The sequence below is a fragment of the Capsicum annuum genome, chromosome 7 (genome assembly GCF_002878395.1).
Source record: "Capsicum annuum cultivar UCD-10X-F1 chromosome 7, UCD10Xv1.1, whole genome shotgun sequence".
NCBI lineage: Eukaryota > Viridiplantae > Streptophyta > Magnoliopsida > Solanales > Solanaceae > Capsicum > Capsicum annuum.
The window spans coordinates 148,563,443-148,582,964 of record NC_061117.1 but is presented as its reverse complement, the minus strand read 5'-3'; the positions used below and the strand labels follow the sequence as shown (position 1 = coordinate 148,582,964).

Sequence of the window (19,522 nt, the reverse complement as noted above, 5' to 3'; positions counted from 1 at the left end):
GTTCAGGACCCTCCTAAAAAATGAGATTTTACTTTATGATCAGGACCCTCCTGAAAAAAGGGATTTTACTTTATGTTCAGGACCCTCCTAAAAAATGGGATTTTACTTTATGTTCAGGACCCTCCTGAAAAATGGAATTTTATTTTCTGTTCAGGACCCTCCTGAAAGATGGGATTGTATTTTCTGTTCAGGATCCTCCTGAAAAATGGGATTTTATTTTCTGTTCAGGACCCTCCTGAAAAATAGGATTCTACTTTATGTTCAAGACCCTCCTGAAAAATGGGATTTTACCTTATGTTCAGGACCCTCTTGAAAAATGGGACAACGCTTTCAAAAATGAAATACTATTTTATTATAATTCTTTTTTGGGATAATTTTCGTTCTAGTTTTAATTTTGGGTTTCAGGAGTCCGCCTGGAGAACAGAGTGAAGAAATGAAAAGTCAAGCAACAAAGGGATGGAATAGTAAGTCAGGAGGCCGCCTGGAGAATAGGGTAAAGAAGCGAAAAGTCAAGCATAAGCGAAGCAATTGAAAGCCAAGCAACAAGTTGAAAGAAATTGCAAGTCAGGAGCCCGCCTGAAGAATAGGGTGATAAAAGTCAAGTCAAGAGCCAACAGAAGTTGTATAGATAGGACTTTTTGTAATTTTATTTATGTTTGAACTTGTAATTTTCATTTTTGATGTAATGACAGAGCCGCGGACCGGAACCTCGATGGAACCTCACTCGACTCTCCAACTCGGTATAGTCCACCTCCTTCCAATCCTTTGAGATACTCGTCACTTGATCCCCTCATAACTAGGGTGGGTAGGATGTCCTAAGTCAAGACCTGGTTTTCCTCCTTCCTCTTGCTCCGTGCTTTTAAATAAAGGTCAGGACAAAATTTCGCCTCGTTGTCTACTGCTTTGTATGAAAACACCATGTGTTTACATCCAAAGGGGGCATATGATGTAGACACGTGATTTCATCCTCTTAAAGTTCAATTTTATTCACTTTTACCCATTTTATTTTATCCTACCGTGTACCCTCACCCGTGTGATAATCCCTCCACAAAATGACAAAAATAACAATCCTCTAACTAATTTTGTCTTATCCTAGCAACCTATCCAAACAAAAATAGACACCTAACGCTTATCCCTCCAATTAAAAAACAACACCTACCTACGCTATCCTAACAATCCATCCAATCAAAAACCCCATCAAACCCTACCCCCTACCCCATGTGACCCCACCTACCTCACCACTACCCCACCTTCACCTCATATATACACACACAAAGGGATATATTCAGTGGGAGGAGGGGGGGGAGGGATTGATAAAAAAAAGGGGGATTCCCTTTTTTTTTTCTTCTTCATGATTCACGATTTCTTCCCACAACAATATAGACACCTTCATCCATTCAAACTGGAGAAACACACCATCACAAGAATCACACATGCGGAGAGATTCGAAAGAGACGATCTGAGAATGAAGGAGAGAAACGGAAAGGGGTACTGTTCCGGCGAATTTTGCCTGAGTATGGCCTAAATTAGATCTGCCTTCATGGTCCTCGCTGTTTTCTGAGATCTCCGGATCTCTGGCGACGTGAAACAGCGACCCCAACCTTAAGATGATCCAAATTTAAGCCGATAATCAGTTCTTTTTTCCAGTTTTTACGTTAAAACTCATCGGATACTACTGCTGTTCGACGGATTCAAACACTGTCGGCTCGAATTTCAGTCTTAGCCATATGCTTTTTCTTTGATTTGTCATCAATACCGAGCTCACCGGAGCTCCGGTGTAGCGAAAATACGATGACCAGCCCTCTGTTCCATCCAAATCCGTGTCAAACCATTGTTCCTGACCTTGATTCTGGTTTAATCCTCACCGAAAACACCAATTCTGGCTGTCAATCTATTCGATATTACGTTTGGGGTGGTTTTCGTGACTAACCCGTTCAATATTCATGATTTGGTTTTCACTTTGAGGTCTTATTCTTGGTTGAAATCTGTTCGGTTGGAAATTTTGGGACACTGATTGGGTTTGTTCGTTGTGGGGCTCTCTGATTTGAGGATTTCGGTCTCAGATTTCTTTATTATCGACAAGGACTAGTTTCATTGAGGTTCATTTCTTCTACCGATCTTTACTTTATCTTGATTCTTTATTGATGTTATGGGTGTGGATGATTTATTTGTTGTGTGTTTGGTTTGAATCTTCATTGTTTGTTTGTGTTTGATATTGGCTTCGGATTATGAAATGTGATTGGAAAATCGAAGCATGCACTAATCATGTGGTTAAAAATGGATTTGGGGGTGAGAATTAAAAATTTGATATAATTGGTGATTTGGATTAGATTGATTTCATTGTGTGTTTAACTTGAAATGAACGTTAATTGAACTTGGTAGTATCATGATATGCCGATTGGTTTATGCAAAGGTAGGTCGGGTAGGCAATATTTAGGATTTGTGATTGTTGAATGGTGAAATGTTTGTGGAATGGTTTTGATTTATACATTGACATCTATTGTATTAATTTGGCCGGGGAATTCCCCGAAGTATCTGTATATATTTATTCACCGGGGAATCCCCGAGATATCATGTACCCGGAGGACGTTCGTGGTGAAGGCCCGAGGCGTCAGGTAGAGCATTAGTTTAGGATTAGCGTAGGTTTACTTTCAGTCCCTTTTTATTTCGGGTTGTAATAATTGGACTGGACTTTACATTATGGATTGTTTTGTTTTTTTTGATTATTTTGCGTGCTTTTTTTTGTGCGGTTTATACATTTCTTAGTGCCAAAAAATAGTCGATATAATCTACCAAGCGACCGTGGTTGAACCACGGGATCGAGAGGTGCCTAACACCTTCCCCTCGGTCAACAGAATTTCTTAGCTGAAATCTCTGTTCGTAAACCAGTTTAAAGAGTCAAATGGTTTTTAAAAAGGATTTTCTAATGGTGACTTGGCACACTAGATATGCCAAGTGGCGACTCTGAATAAAAATGTTAATAATCCTTTTTCCAAAATAAATTTGCATTTCTTGTCACTTAAATAATAAAACCCTTTCGAACACTAAATTATAATCATTTTTTGGAGTTGAGAAAAGGGGTGTGACATTGATTATTATTCTATAAGAAATTCTTGAACATCTTTTGTATGAAATTTTCGTGACTATATATTGATATGTCATCACAACATATTGATTATAGAATCGATTTGTTATGTTGTTTTCTTTTTTTGATCTTTTATTCTTTTTTTTAGTATGTTCTAAGGGTTGCATATGATTCTATAAGAAACACCTGAACATCTTTTGTATGAAATTTTTGTGACTATATATTGATCAATTTGTCATCACGACGTATTGATTATAGAATCGATTTGTTGATTAATTCTTTATTGATAACAGTTACATGCTCTCAAGATTATTTTTATAGAGTGAAAATGGTATGCATATCTTTTTCTTTTTTTTTTTTGTATTGGCTACGAATTATTTTTGTTTTACTGAAATAAAACTTAAGCTATCAACAACAATAACAATAACATACCCGGTATATTTCCACCAAGTGGATCTGGGATAGAGGGGGCGGAGGTAAGTGTACGCAGTCCATATCACTACCTAAGATGTGAGATAGAAATGTTGTTTCTGATAGACCCCCGAGTCAAAATAAAATAATCTATACAAGAAATAGCAAAAGGACAAGATACAATATAATCAACACATCCAATAATACCATATACAAGATAAACCAAGTAATGCAACAAAAGAAACAACATCCTAAACTCAAAACTTAAGCTATGTGATATATATATTGGAGACGGAAGACTCTTATTCAAGTTCATATTTCTTTTCCATTATTTACATTTAGTATTATATTGTTGCTAACAATAATGTTGTCACTAGCAACCAAGATTTTATTAATAATGATGTGGTTGAAAGAGCAAGGTATGAGGTGTTACGTGCCATAAAGTAGGCTAAGGATCTAAAAGGAAGACTTAACAAAACATTGGTGGACCAATATGGTTCTCTAAATAATTTTGCAACAAGTGACGAGTGTGTAAAACTTTATGAAGACATTGAGCTAAGACTAGCAAGGTTAGTCATCCCTGGTGATGATAAGAAGTGTAAATTACAGCCATGATGTTGTTACTGGGCTAGGTGCAGCATTAGCAAATCATAGGAGTTGCTTAGATGGCTTAGAATGGAAAAGTTTGGTTTATAAAAGTGAAGAGGCTCGAAACTTGACTTTGCATATAAATAGAGAGAGATATAAGAATCTTTGAAAAATAATGCAAACACTGAGAGACCATTGCTTGAGACATTATTCATATCTTTTGAAAAACAATGCCAACACCGAGAGACCATTGCTTGAGATCTTATTCATATCTATTTGCCGATGTATTTGATTTCAAAGTGTAGACTTTTCATTTAGAACAGATCCTACATGAAATAGAATAGAGATAATACACCTATACCGCACTGTGTAATTTTGAATGGTCTAGAATTGAATGCCATCTAATACTCTAATCAAACACAAAATTATCTTTTCACCTTTTTTTCTATAATTATTAATTAAAGAGTACTAAAATATATGATAAGAATAAAATATATGATAATACTGAATTCAATTAAATTTTAGTCACCATGAATTTTGTCAACCTGCAGTGAATTTGAATATTTTTCAACTCAAATTATATATGGTGTCTTTCACTACTGCTTTCTCCTTTTGTCAGCTTCAAGAATCAGAAGTTCATGATAGTCCAGTCATTGTTGTGAGCGATGTTAGATACAATGGTAAAAAATTATAAGTGTTGCTTTGCCAGTGTATGACTACACATTGTCAAATTTATAGAACCAAAGCTTAAAATACTTAACACCCTAACTACGCTTTCAATGAAAGTGGACAGTATGGGTAATGAGATAGAAAAGCTAAAGACTAATGAAGATAAACTGAAGTCTATAGCTACAAATCAGCTAACTCAGCAGTGTGCAGAGCTATGTCGATCGGAAGACATTAAAGTTCCAGAGCTAGAAGGAGACGTTGGGACACTCCATAAAACCCATAACATTTATCAATCTACTTCTGCAGGTACAAGCAAAGGAGTTAATCGACCAAGATACCAGAATATAAATATGAATAAAATATTTGAAAAACCATTTACACCAAAAACACAAAAAGACCACTTATTCATACCCCCACAAGTTAGCACATACCGAGATAGCCTAACAAAAAAGTATACAACTACACCGCCCAAAAATACATAGAAAATATATACAGAGTACAAACCTTTCTAAACCATAACCCCAGAGCTACAAACATCAAAGAACCAAATACCAACTATATAACCCAAAAATTACAAGGATATAACAAACTAATTGCACTACCCAAAACTAACCCAAGCCTAGTTAAAACCTGTTTTGACTATGGACTATTAAACACCATATATACCCAAGACGGAGAAGAATTAACAGCTATGGAAGAATTATACAAGATATTCACCACCTACAAAAGGATAACAAAAGGAAATTTATTTTATATAAAGTGTTATACTGCACCGGCAGAGATATTATATGACGAAATAAAACCAGTTATACAAGTTGTAAAGATAGGATTAACTAGAGATATGATTATACCAGAAGATATTACGTAGCAACCGGAGATACCCAGAATTGAGATACCGGACTTCTACGCAAATAAACGACTTATTGGACTAGCTACGATCATTCAAGAACTAGCAAATAATTATACTAATGGAAACCCAATATGGAGCTATTATTCGAGAGATCATCAAATGATTTACTCAAATTTAAAAGAGCTACGACAAGCAGATATGGAAGACGTCAGACAATGGATAATGACACCACTCAACCCAAAAAACAATCTACCGCAAGAGCAATTAAAAAAGGATTTATTTCAGACGGACTACTGACAAGATATTATAAAATAATTAGACACAAATATCCAGATCACCAATGTTCAAGGTGTAATGAAGAAGATAATATTATTCCAGAAGTACATCTAGAATAAAAGAAGACAAGATGCCAACTGGAAAGATAAGATAAGAAGCAATAATGGCGATATAGCAGATACGACAAAATCAACGGAGACAAGATACTGTTGAATTATTGTACAAAGTCTGAATTATTGTACAAAGTCTTAACTATTGATTGAATTATTGTACAAATAGACTTTTACGTAAAGATGTAAACTTGTAGGAAATTAAAGGCTAGTAGGCTAGTTAGTAGCCTAGCCCCTTTTGTTGACTTTTTAGCTTTTAGTTTTACAATTTTAAAAAACGTGTGTAAAGTTTGATTGTAAAGTTACTTTTCGTTCTATAAATAAAGAAAGTAGAAGGCATTGCAAAGGCAAGCCTTCATACGTTGAAGCAAAGATTCTCTCCACTCCACAACAAATATTTTACTCAGTTAATTGAATAGACATATTTCAATGGAAAAAGCTATGGAGGAACAAAACTCAGAAATATCAAAACTACCTGAACAGGTATATTTATTTATGATTATGAATAGCTAAATTCATAATTCTCAACAATCATGATATGATAAAATAAATTCATATTAGTTACTTTATAGTAGAATTATTCGAAGAATAATATGTTAGGAAGTTTATTAACAAAGAGGAAACGGAGAAAGATCCCTAAGGACTATGCCATCCTAAAGGTGAAACCAATGAGGCAAGAAGCCGTGGCGGGGAGTAACCAGAGTAGAGGCGCTGTTTAAGGAAAAAAGTATCCGGATTACCATGTTAATAGTGACCAAAGAACATATTATTTAAGAATAATCTAGTATATAGTAAGCTAAGATGACCATATTTTGTTATGTACATGGTTGAAGGGAATATTTTGAAAAAAGCAATTTTATGAAAATGAATGATTATTTATCTGATGTGATGGTAGATAAATTCAAAATACTTATTTTGTATGCACTTAGAGATATAAAAATAGCAGATATAAGAAAAATCATATTAGAAAAAGCTTTTGGTAAATATTACATAACTAGAGTAAATTATATACCATATCTACCTAACTACTCTTACAAATACTTACGATGATAAGTTACATAAAATTTTTAGAAAAAGATATAAGAAACATACAGTTACTAGAAAAACAGATAAAAATAAATATAGACAAATACATGGAAAATAAAGATATAAAATACATAGAATTTCTTAATAAAAATATGCAAAAACTACTAAGGCTAAAACAAACAACTACAAAATATTATAATAAAATCAATTTTAAAAGATAGATCATTTAGATTATCTTAAAGTTTTAATCTTATATATACTTAAAAACATAGAAATTATAGATATTAAGAAAATAATATTAGATAAAGTAATAGACTACGAAATTGAAACTATAAATTGGCTAGAACAGTTATACGAAGAAATTTACCCAGAAGGATATTATTCAGATTAAGAGATGTTAGAATATATTAGAAAGACTAGAGAAAATCAAGAAAATCTAAATAATGAAATTAATTATAGAAACCGAATTAGAAAAATAATGAAAAACCTAAAAGAAAAATTAATATGGATAGAAAAAACCTTAGAAAATTTAGAAAAAAGTACATGTGATAGTTTATATAATTTAAAAAACTCACTACGAGAAGAACAACACAAGATAATAAATAACATTGAAAATCTAGAATTAGATATACATTACAGTACAGATAGGATAAATTATTATACAGAAATTTGTAACTCTGCAATTACTACAGGATAAAATAATTAATGAATATATCGTACGAAAAAAGTAAATCATTAAAAGATATTGAAATAAAATTTAAGAAATATCCACGCACAAATAAAAATAGATTAACTAGAAACCTAATAAATCTATTAGATCTATTAAATATCCGCACCCCCTACAAATGGTATCAGAGCTCAGTAATTCAAAAAATACGGAAGTGAGATATATGTTAGAATTGAGTTATTTTTACTATAAATTATTAGAATTGAGTTATTTTTACTATAAATTATTAAATTAATTCTGCGAAGACCATTTAAAAATAGAAAAGCTTTTAGAAAAATTAAAGAATCTTTAATTAGTAATTATTCAGAATATGTAAGTCTAAATAAAACAAAAGAAAACCCACAAAGATTAACCTACTTAATTACACTAATATCTAGTATTGAATCAAAACTAATAATCCATTTAAAATCTAGAAGAATGAAACACATACTACCTAATTATGATAAAATTAGATTTAGATATTCACCAAGATATTATAAATATAATTTAAAATGAATAAAGTACAACAATACAAAGAATTAAAACAAATTATCTCTGAAAAACGTAAAGAATTAAAAATAAGAATAAAAAGACTACATTATAATATATTTGCCGGAGTTAGTAAAAATTCAATAGATACACAAAAAGATGAAATATCAAAATTGGAAACACAAATAGATAGTTTAGAATATATATATCAACATGAACTATTCACAATAAAATGAATAAAGAAGAATTTATAATAGATGAAAAAATATATGAAAATTACGAAGGATCAAAAATAAAAATAGTATTTTCTAATCTAGGACGAAGATATAAGAAAATAGGTGAACATTTATATCTAATGTTAGAAAAAGAAGAATTAAAATTAGAAGATAAATTGACAGCAATGGTAAGAATAGAAAAAGAAAATGAAGAGATAGATAGGAAAAAGGAAATAGAAAAAATAAAACAACAAACTATGGAAGAAATACGAAAAATAGAAGAAACTAAAAATAGTAGGATTGCTGAATTAGAAAAAGAACTACAAATATTAAAAGAGTTGTATGAACAAAGACAAAAAGAAAAAGAAGAAAAAGATAGAGAACAGAAATTACTGAATGAGAAAAATCAATTTAAGGAAAAATTAGAAATAAAAAACGAAGAATTAGAAATAAATAATATAGATATTGAAGAGACAGATAATTATGAGTCCAAAGATAGTGAAACATATACAGAAATATTAACAAATACAAAAAATTTAGAAATCAATGAAGAACAAAAAGAAATTAATGAGGAAAACTTAGAAAATACCCACACGGAAATAAATACTCTTGATAAAAAAGAAAATGAAAATATAATACCTAAAACAACAGAAATAAGAAAACCTATATATTATAAGAATAAGTTTAAAAAATATAATGAATATGATAAATGGATACCAAAACAAATAGTAAATGATAGAATAAGTACAACGAAAAGAATAGCTAATGAAAAAACAGAATCATCAAGCTCATCAAAAAGAACAAGTTATGAAACAAATTCAATAAGTAATTTAAACCAATATTACATAACAGGAAAAATAAATGAAAAAGAATATCTAATACTTTTAAATACAGGACAAGAAGAAAATTATATAGCAAAATATCTAGTAAAAAATGAAGAAATAAAGACCGACAATGATATATGCCCAGATCTACCAAGAAGTTTAATAAATAATAAAAATATAGCAGAAAAAGAAATAATAATAGGAGTTAGAAAAATAAAAATAGAATTCGAAGTAAAGGAAGAAATGGAAAAAGCAGATATAATATTAGGAATAAAATGGTTAGAACAAGTCAAACCATATAATATAGAACATACACAATTAACCTTAACATATAACCAAGAAAAGTTATTCTTAAAAAGAGCCTTAACATGAAATGAAGATATATGTATTAATGAAGATAGTAGTAGAAGGATATTACAGTAGATATTATACGCCTATGATAGATACAGGAGCAGAAGCTAATTTATGTAGATATAATTGCTTACCAGAAAGTAAATGGGATAAATTAAAAACACCAATAATAGTTAAAGGATTTAATAATGAAGGAAGCTTAATTACTTATAAAGCTAGGAATGTAAAAATACAAGTATGGGATAAGATATTAACAATCGAAGAAATTTATAATTATGAATTAACATCAAAAGATATACTTTTAGGAATGCCATTCTTAGATAAATTATACCCACATATAATAACCAAAACAGACTGGTGGTTTACAACACCATGTAAACAAAAAGTAAGAGCAAAAAGAGTTAATAATAAAATAAGAAAGAAAACTGATTGGATAAAAGGAAGCGAAAAAATTACACAAAAGTTAGAAAATATAAAAAATACTGAAGATACAATAGAACTAGTAGTATTTTCGATAAATAAAACAGAAATAACTATATTTTCAATAAATAAAATAGAAATAATTCAGAAAAAATTAGAACAATTATATAGTGAAGATCCATTAAAAGGATGGGAAAAACATAAAACTACTATAAGAATTGAATTAATAGATAAAAATAGCATAATAACCCAAAAATCATTAACATATAATTTTGATGATTTAAAAGAATTTAAAATGCACATAGATGAATTATTAGAAAAACAATATATACAAAAAAGTAATAGTAAACATAATAGTCCAGCATTTATAGTAAATAAATATAGTGAACAAAAAAGAGGAAAAAGTAGGATGGTAATTGATTATAGAAATCGAATTAGAAAAATAATGGAAAACCTAAAAGAAAAATTAATATGGATAGAAAAAACCTTAGAAAATTTAGAAAAAAGTACATGTGATAGTTTATATAATTTAAAAAACTCACTACGAGAAGAACAACACAAGATAATAAATAACATTGAAAATCTAGAATTAGATATACATTACAGTACAGATAGGATAAATTATTATACAGAAATTTGTAACTCTGCAATTACTACAGGATAAAATAATTAATGAATATATCGTATGAAAAAAGTAAATCATTAAAAGATATTGAAACAACATTTAAGAAATATCCACGCACAAATAAAAATAGATTAACTAGAAACATAATAAATCTATTAGATCTATTAAATATCCGCACCCCCTACAAATGGTATCAGAGACCAGTAATTCAAAAAATACGGAAGTGAGATATATGTTAGAATTGAGTTATTTTATGTTTTGTTGTTAATATGTAGATCTCAAACTATATTAAATATTATGACTATTTTTTCTATAATACTATTTTTATTGTTTCTTTGAATTCATGTTATAAATTAAATTTTGAAATTATGGTTGAATTGCATAGAAAGAACATGGAAAAAAAATATACTCACTATTGATCAAGAAGAGGGATTGAAGTGGCATGAAATTTGCCGGTCAAATATCACACTTTTAGGATGAAACTAAGTCAAATTCCTCAACTTTTTAGATTATCAAGTACTAATCATGGGCTTATTGAAGACACCAATTGTAATTTAAGGGGGCTATCAATGAATTTCACCTATATTATTTGCATCTTAGGTATTTACAATTACTATATGACAATTAAATAAATTCTCCATCTTTACATGTTCAAAAGATATTGAATTTAATTATTGCATTTATTTTTATTCTTTAACAGATATTGTGGTAAGTATAACATTTACATTCATTAAAGACAAAGTGAGGTACACGCATGAGACGCGTACACCTAAACTAGAAGACTTAGAAATATGCTGATGTGGTATACTTCTAATGCCACCATTCATAATTTATTTATTTATTTAATTTTTAACCTTTTTTTATTTCATTTTATTAATTATTTACTAATTAATATACAGACTATATTAATAAGTAACGAAACACGGTTAGGCCAATTTTCTTTTCTAACGTTCCCTACCGTCATTTGCTCTAACCTAATAAAGAGTGCATTTTATTAGATTCGCCAATATATATAAATCAACACAGGAGAACCAAAGTGTATTAAGAGGTTCAAGATTTCTCTACTTCTTCCATTGATTATATTTTGTATATTTTTTCTTTTGCAGAACCAAATATTAAGAGGCCTCTCATAACCTGCTGCACCACTTTGGAAGAACAAAAAAGTTGAGACTGCTCTCTTTCACTCCTATTTAAGTCATGTCTATATCTATTACCTCCCCCATCAGTATAAGTTGATTTAGCCATCTGCCGGATGATAAGTATCTTACCCTTTTTACAAACTTAACATTCGAAATCGTATACATGTACTTAAAATTTTACTTGAAATATTTGTATAGCTTAAGCTTAAAATTGGAGAGAAACAGATATAAATATAGTGCAATGCATATAGAGAATTCTTATTGCCTACACCACCATTCTGAAATTGTCTCAATTGATTGGTTACATTTTGCAGAGTACTAAAAGAGATGGTATGGAAGTCACTTAATAGTTTGATAAGCAATTGAAGGCTAAAGTGCCACACTATCTTGATAATGGTATATAATCTTCATATGTGCAATTGAAGAAAATTATAAAAGGAATTGGGTTGCTGAAACATTACATGCATGGATTCACGTAATTGATACAAAGCTAGGCTTAATTGATACAAAAATAGGCTTAGGAGGGGGACGCATTCAGTTGTTTGTAACTCTTCTGTTAAATGATATAGTCAAGTTGGTTGATATTGTGTTTGTGCTAATTATAATCTCTTTTTCAATCTAAAAAGTTCAAAAATCATTATCACTAATTTAGTGATCATTTATTATACGATAACAATTATAACTTAATATATATTATAGCATTGTAAAATTAGGCTTTGAAAAAGTTATGTAGCATATTCTATGACAAAAAACTCAATTATCTTATCATAATCACCATGTACTAAAATATATGAAACGGTCGAATCTTTACTCAATTCTTTTGTATTCCTACTTAGCTTATTCTATTGTGTCAAACCGTTAATGGATTACTCAATTAAGGAGGAATGCATTAATCCTATGCATTTATATAAATCATTGTAAAATAATAGCCATTAACTGTAATAATAAAGTAAGGTTACTGTAGTATGTGTACCCTAACTGTTGTCTTCCTTCAAAATAGCTAAAATAGACACCAAAATATACTTATCCGTTACCGTTATTACTTTGTGCATATGTGAGTCTTGAAACCTTGAATGACTTCATGACTTAATCAACAAGCTTGCCTATTTACCAAATGAATACTTAACGTTTCACTACACATACTTAGCGTTTCACTACACAGATTAGTTTAGATTGATTATTTTATGTCATATGTTTGAACCTAAGATATTGGGATTGTGAGTATCAATAGACAATTGATTATTGTATATGTATTCTTCTTTATAATGTAAGTTTTAAGAAATTATTGGGATTCTTTTCCTGTTGATAAATTGCCAGCATTGCTTTTGATGATGACCTGAAAAACTACTTCTTTATTGGCTATAGTAATAACGTTTGACTTTAAAAGTAAGATATCTTATCTACTAAGACTTGAGATTACATAATTGTGCAACTATGCATTTCCAGTTGTTTTAAGTCTAATTGTTTTTTTTTTTTTTAAATTATTTAGATATATACCATTCAAAAATAATTTATGGGAGTGAATTTTTCTCGTAATATCATGTCTTATGAAATGAAAATATAGAAGTGCAAAAAGCAATGTAGGAACAAATGAGGGAGTAAGGCAGATCAACAATAGCGCAAAAACAACATGTTCAAGAAATTAAGAATGAGACAATGATGATAACGCTTCAGGTAATTTTATGGATGAAATTATTTCTGAAGTGATTTAATGATATGAGGATACATTCGCCAATTTAAGGTCAGTGGCGGAGCCAGAATTTCTACTAGGGGTTTAAAATCGAAAAGAGTAAGCACACTAACTATTCGAAGGGGGTTCAACATCAACTATATTTACATAAAACATAGTTTTAACCATATATAAATAACATAATTTTCCATTGAAAGGGGTTCATAATGTGGCTCCGCCACTGTTTAAGGTGCGTGTTTCATTACCAAAATTCATTGCCGGGTGCTTCATTCCCAGTTTCTACATACTCAATTGATGTTTATGAGACTTGACCTATAATGACTCAAACTTAAAGCATGATATAATAACATTATGCAAATCACTATTTCCTTTTTTAAAAAAATTATAACTAAATTCTCCAAGAGCTAATGTAAAAATTAACAAGGAACACTTAATATATTTGCACTCCTTGTGTACAAAACACATCAATGCTGAGCCACGATCATTTGATGATATATTTTCCCAATTATTTGATTAAAACCAAAATATAGATGATAATGTGATTTTTGGTTTAGTATTTGAAAATTTAAGTTTTGTAAAGGACCTTTTGATAGAAGTTATTGTTTTGTCTAGACAGAGGCGAACTCAAGATTTGAACTTGACGTGTATCTATATTTAAACATAATAATTAATAGTGCCAAAATTCGACATACAGTTCTTTGAAAGCTTATTAATTATAGTATTTTATAAGCAAACTTTTAATATTATTAATTAGATTTAATATGACAAAAGTGTGTTATCTACCATACTTGAATTCAATGCACTTTTATATTTTAAACAATGATAGAAAGTTTTTGAAAAATATGAAATTCGGGAGATTTGTTTGCTAGATGTACGGGAAACGTTTGGTTTAAGCATATCTCAAACTTTAAATTGCTAATTTTTAAATAAAAAATAAGTCAATGATAAAAAAATAAAAATAAATAAACATTACACAGTATAAGATAAGGAGAACATCCACATTTGAAGTTGGAGGGAAGCTTATATTTTGAAATAAAATGAAAAACGTCAATAATATTTACAATACATAAAAAAAAAAGATGTAAAATAAATAATTACTAAGTAGGATTTTTTTAAGAAAATGATTATATATGTGTGTGTATTTGCACTTAAAATTCCAAACATAGAAAACAACAAGCAAATAGTGTATTTGAAAAAAGGAGCAATAAAGAAATTTTGTTTGTTGGGCTTCGAATCCGAGTCATCACGCAATAAAAGAGACTTTAACTAGCATGCTCAACCATCTTGTCAGCCAAACCAATTATTCTTGGGGGTGCATGACATATATTTAACATAACAACCTGATATATATACGGATATACAATCTATATATATAGAATTTTTCTTGAGGCTAGCGGGTGCACGTGCATCCCCTACCGTCAATGTAGGTCTGCCTTTGTATCTAGATTACTTTTGAAAGGAAATTTCACAAATAAAATTAGTCCTATATAAGATAACTTACATAAATCCCTGATAGTTTCAGCAATATTACATAAAATCTCATTTATTTTGCTAATTACATCTTATCCCAAATTTTTGAATTGGTGTTACATTTGTTAAACAGTGATACATATCTAAAAGTGATACATACGTAACAGATTAGGTAATTATTTTAGGAAGCACGGGATTTTTACTGATTTTAACAACGTAAATCTCGCCTAAACTGTTATAAGTGTTAAAAACGCAATTCCATTTGTTACCAATTCAACAAATGACGCAAACCACAGTAGATTCTCAAAGTTTTTCAATTTTGAAACAAAAAAATCGATATTCAATATTTTTTTCTGAATTTCTTCAATGGATCTCGTCACTGTGTTGTTGCGTCATTCTGGGGAATGGGTTTCTGAAACAAGATACGATAACTATCAGGTTGACGGTATTGCAATTCATGAAAAATGTTGTACCGATATTTAATGGACGTCCTATCAACTCAATTGAAAATTAACATATCTATGAAAAGAATTCATGCCAAATATGTTGCTCAAGGCAATTCATCAGCGTTGGAGATTCATAATGATATGGCTGTGAAACTTTTTCTTCAGATTTTTGAAAGCTGAATCTATATTCGGGAAGTATCCATTGTGTATTACAACTAGTGATATTGTAATTGACAGTGATGATGTTGACGCGGATGATATGACATTGAGTGTTATAATTTTGTTGATCCGTATGAACTTGCAGTTGTTGTATTAGTAACGCTGAATATCTGCCAATTGTTAATGTGGGTAGTGAAGAACTGATAAGTGATTGCTATAATAGTGTTGTAAAGGTGAACCAAAAGTATAAAAATAAAGATACACTTGTCTCGGTAATGCGTAACTATGCAATCAAGCACAAGTTCAATTTCAGAGCTGAGAGATCTGACAAACAGAGGTTCGTTTTTTATTTTTTAATGACAATTATTGATTTATTTAGCAATTTGATACATCTGCAAGTTGTAGTGATACATTTGTATATTAGTTTTATGTAGTGATACATTTGTATATTATTTTATATTAATCACAAATATGAATCACCATATGACTGGTGATTCATATAACTGGTGATTTATATAACTGATTTTTAATTTTAGTGATAAATATAACAGGTGATTCATATAAATATTTTTTAAGTTGGTTATTAATGTAAGTGGTATTTCAAATAAGCAGTGATTCATATAATTGGTGATTCATATAAATGATACAAATAACTAATAAGTATTGTAAGTGGATATTTATATATATGGTGATTTATATTTGTGATTAATATAATTGGATATTCATATAAATGGTGATTTATATTGGCGATTCATATAAATAGGTTAGAAAAATAGGTTATTCATATAACGTAGTGATTCATATAATAAAAAAAATAACAAATTAAGTTCATATTAGCGATATATATTAACTGTTTATTCATTGGTTAATTGGCTCACTTTTTGATTGAAGTAGTGATTCATATGGTATATGGTGATTCATATATAAACAAATTAACGTAACTTCATATTAGCGATATATTTTTTTGACGTATATTTCAGCTATGTCTTACTGTGCAAATCGCTGGAATGTAGTTGGGTATTCAAGGCGTCCTGTAAGCATGGTACTGATACATTTATAATACGTACCTTCAACGATGAACACACCTGCTCAATAATGGATAGAGTGTTTGAGCAACATCATGTAACCATTGCCTTTATAGCTGGAATAACAACTCCAAAGTTGGTGACCTACAAAAGAATAATCACCCCAAGCAACATTATTGAAGATATAAAAATGGAACTTGGTTTGGACATAGATTATATGAAGGCGTGGCAGGCTAAAGAATGTGCTTTAAAGATATTGAAAGGACGACCAACTGACAGATATAAGAAAATGCCTACCTATGTATACATGTTGAATTCGGTTTATCTTAATTCACATATAAGGATGCATAAGTCTCCGGCTAATCAGTTCATGTATCTATTCGTAACACTACAACCTTTTATTAGGGAATTTGGGTATTGTAGGCCTGTTGTGGTAGTAGACGGTAGTCACATGAGAGGACCATATCAGGGAACATTCGTTTCAGCTAGCACACTTGATGGAGCAGGTATTGCACGTAGTGATTTATTATTTTCTTACAAATGATGGTAATTGTTATATAACTTAGACATAATCCTTGTTTGATATTATGTATCAAGACATATATTACCGTATGCATATGGGGTTGTAGATTCTGAGAATGATTCATCCTGGACGTGTTTTTTCCAGCAATTCAAGTGTGCTTTCAGTGAGCGCGATAATATGTGTGTTGTCTCTGATAGACATGAAAGCATAATCAAGGCGGTTAGTATGGTCTATCCATGTATATAACATTTTGCTTGTGTTTGGCATCTTTGGAATAATGTTTACACGAATTATAGAAAGAGTAAGGACAAGCTGACCAGCGAGTTTTTTGCCATGGCTAAAGGGTACAAGTTGGATGATTTTGATGAGCTTATGTGTAAAGTGGGAAAAATTGATAATAGATTTAAGGCATATTGGGAAAATGTTGGATTTGAAAAGTGGTCAAGAGTTCATGCTCCAATAAATAGGGGGAGGATGATGACTTCCAACATTACAGAATGTATCAACTCTCATCTCGTTGAGGCTCGTGAACTGCCAATTTTAGATTTTCTTGAACAGGTCAGAATCTTATTTGGTGTGTGGAACCACAAAAATAGAGAGCGATCTAGCTTTCTTTCTAAAAAGTCATTGGGAGGTTGGTTTAAACAAATTCTTCAATTGAACGAGGCAAAGTCATCACGTATGATGGTAAGTTAAAATAATAATCACTATACTTTAACTAAGTTTGCAGATTTTTTTCTTTAACATTCTGATAACAGATGTATCAAAGTGATACATCTGGGATTCATATGTATCATTTTGATACATATGTTGAAATATGCTTCCACTTGAAATTTTGTTCTTTATATTTAATTAATTTGTGTCTTTTATGTTTCATATATTATGTTGACTTACATAAAACTTTATGGAATAGTATTTTCAGATTAGGAAATCAACTAACTAAATGCACGGTGTGTATGAAGAAGGAAGAAAATACATTGTTCAGTTGGATAATAGAACTTGCAACTGTGGTAGATTTCAGCTTGATGAGATACCATGCGCGCACGCTATTGCTATTTTGAAAAGCAAACATGTAAAGGAAATGAAGCCATACTGCTCAGATTACTACAAGAAGGAGACATTGGTGAAGACTTATGAAATGCCGCTTTGTCCAATGCCTGATAAACGAGACTGGAATGTACTACCGGAGGTGTTAGAAGATATGGTTTTGCCTCCAAAATATAAACGCCCACCAGGAAGACCCAAGAAAGGTAGAAAAAGAAAAGTAGTAAAAAGTTTTCATCAACATCAAATCGTTGTGGCAAGTGTGGGTATGAAGGCTATAGCAGACGTACTTGCAACTACTTTCCAAAAAAGATGTGACATTTTGTCTTTAAAGTTTAATCAGACATGTTTACTTAGTTCAAAGTTTTGAATTCAATAATTTGAGTTAATTACTCAAAAATTCATTGCTTGATATATTTCTTTACAGTTGGAAAAGATATGTGTTTTTAAGATTATCATTTATAATTCATTAGTACTATTGTCTTATGCAGTATGTTAAGAGTTAATGAGAAAATCTAGTGATTCATTTCCTAAATGAAATTATAAAGTGATACATAGTACTGTTTAATCTCAACAGGTTAATTGTTATTACATTTTAATCATATTGTTTTCAATTGATACATATTAAAAAACTTAATATTGTTATGTGATTCATATAAACCATTTGTGTAAAATTAGTTGTTTTATATTAGAAAGTAAAATTAACATGTTAAATGGTGAGACATTTTCAACATTTTAGTTACAGTGTATTTAGTTCTAGCGACTGTTAACTGGTGATTCATTTTAAGAATATAAGTGGTTATTCCAGAAATTGGAGATTCAAATGATAACTGAATATAAATGGCGTTAAAAGAATACAAATTAACATATTAAGTTGAATTTGGTGATTCGTATAAGTACATGTTAAGAATATAAATTGTGATTCATATGTTATTTGTTGATACGTATTCAAAAATATAATATTGTTATGTGAGTTGTATAAAAGTTGTTGATTCATATTAGAAATTAAAATGAACATGTTAATTGGTGATCCATCTGCAACATATTGGTTACGATTTAATCAGGTTTAATTTTTTTTAACTGGTGATTCATTTTAAATATTTAAAAAATGATGATTCATATAATTAGTGATTTATTTAACTGATTATTCATGAAAGTGGAGATTCATATGATTACAGATTGTAAATGGTGATAACATAATACAACGTATAAAGTTGTATTTGGTGATTCATGTATTAACTGGTTAATAATATAAATGGTGATTCATATGATATTTGGTGATATATATTAGATCACTTCTGATTGTTAACAAAATATGATGCTACATATCAAAAGATAAAACTAAAAATTTATGATAGATTATGTAAGTCAAACTGCCCAC

General features: G+C 30.0%; 1 protein-coding gene across 1 annotated transcript in view; it reads left to right on the top strand.

Annotated features, from left to right (window-relative positions):
- LOC124885792 overlaps positions 1-18,511 on the top strand; it is a 44,445-nt gene extending 25,934 nt beyond the window's left edge. The window contains exons 2-6 of the mRNA XM_047394039.1: positions 15,695-15,886; positions 16,530-17,080; positions 17,204-17,276; positions 17,394-17,784; positions 18,119-18,511. Coding sequence (XP_047249995.1) covers positions 15,695-15,886; positions 16,530-17,080; positions 17,204-17,276; positions 17,394-17,784; positions 18,119-18,511 — 1,600 coding nt within the window. The remainder of the gene's footprint in view (positions 1-15,694; positions 15,887-16,529; positions 17,081-17,203; positions 17,277-17,393; positions 17,785-18,118) is intronic.
- Positions 18,512-19,522: the final 1,011 nt, after the last annotated feature.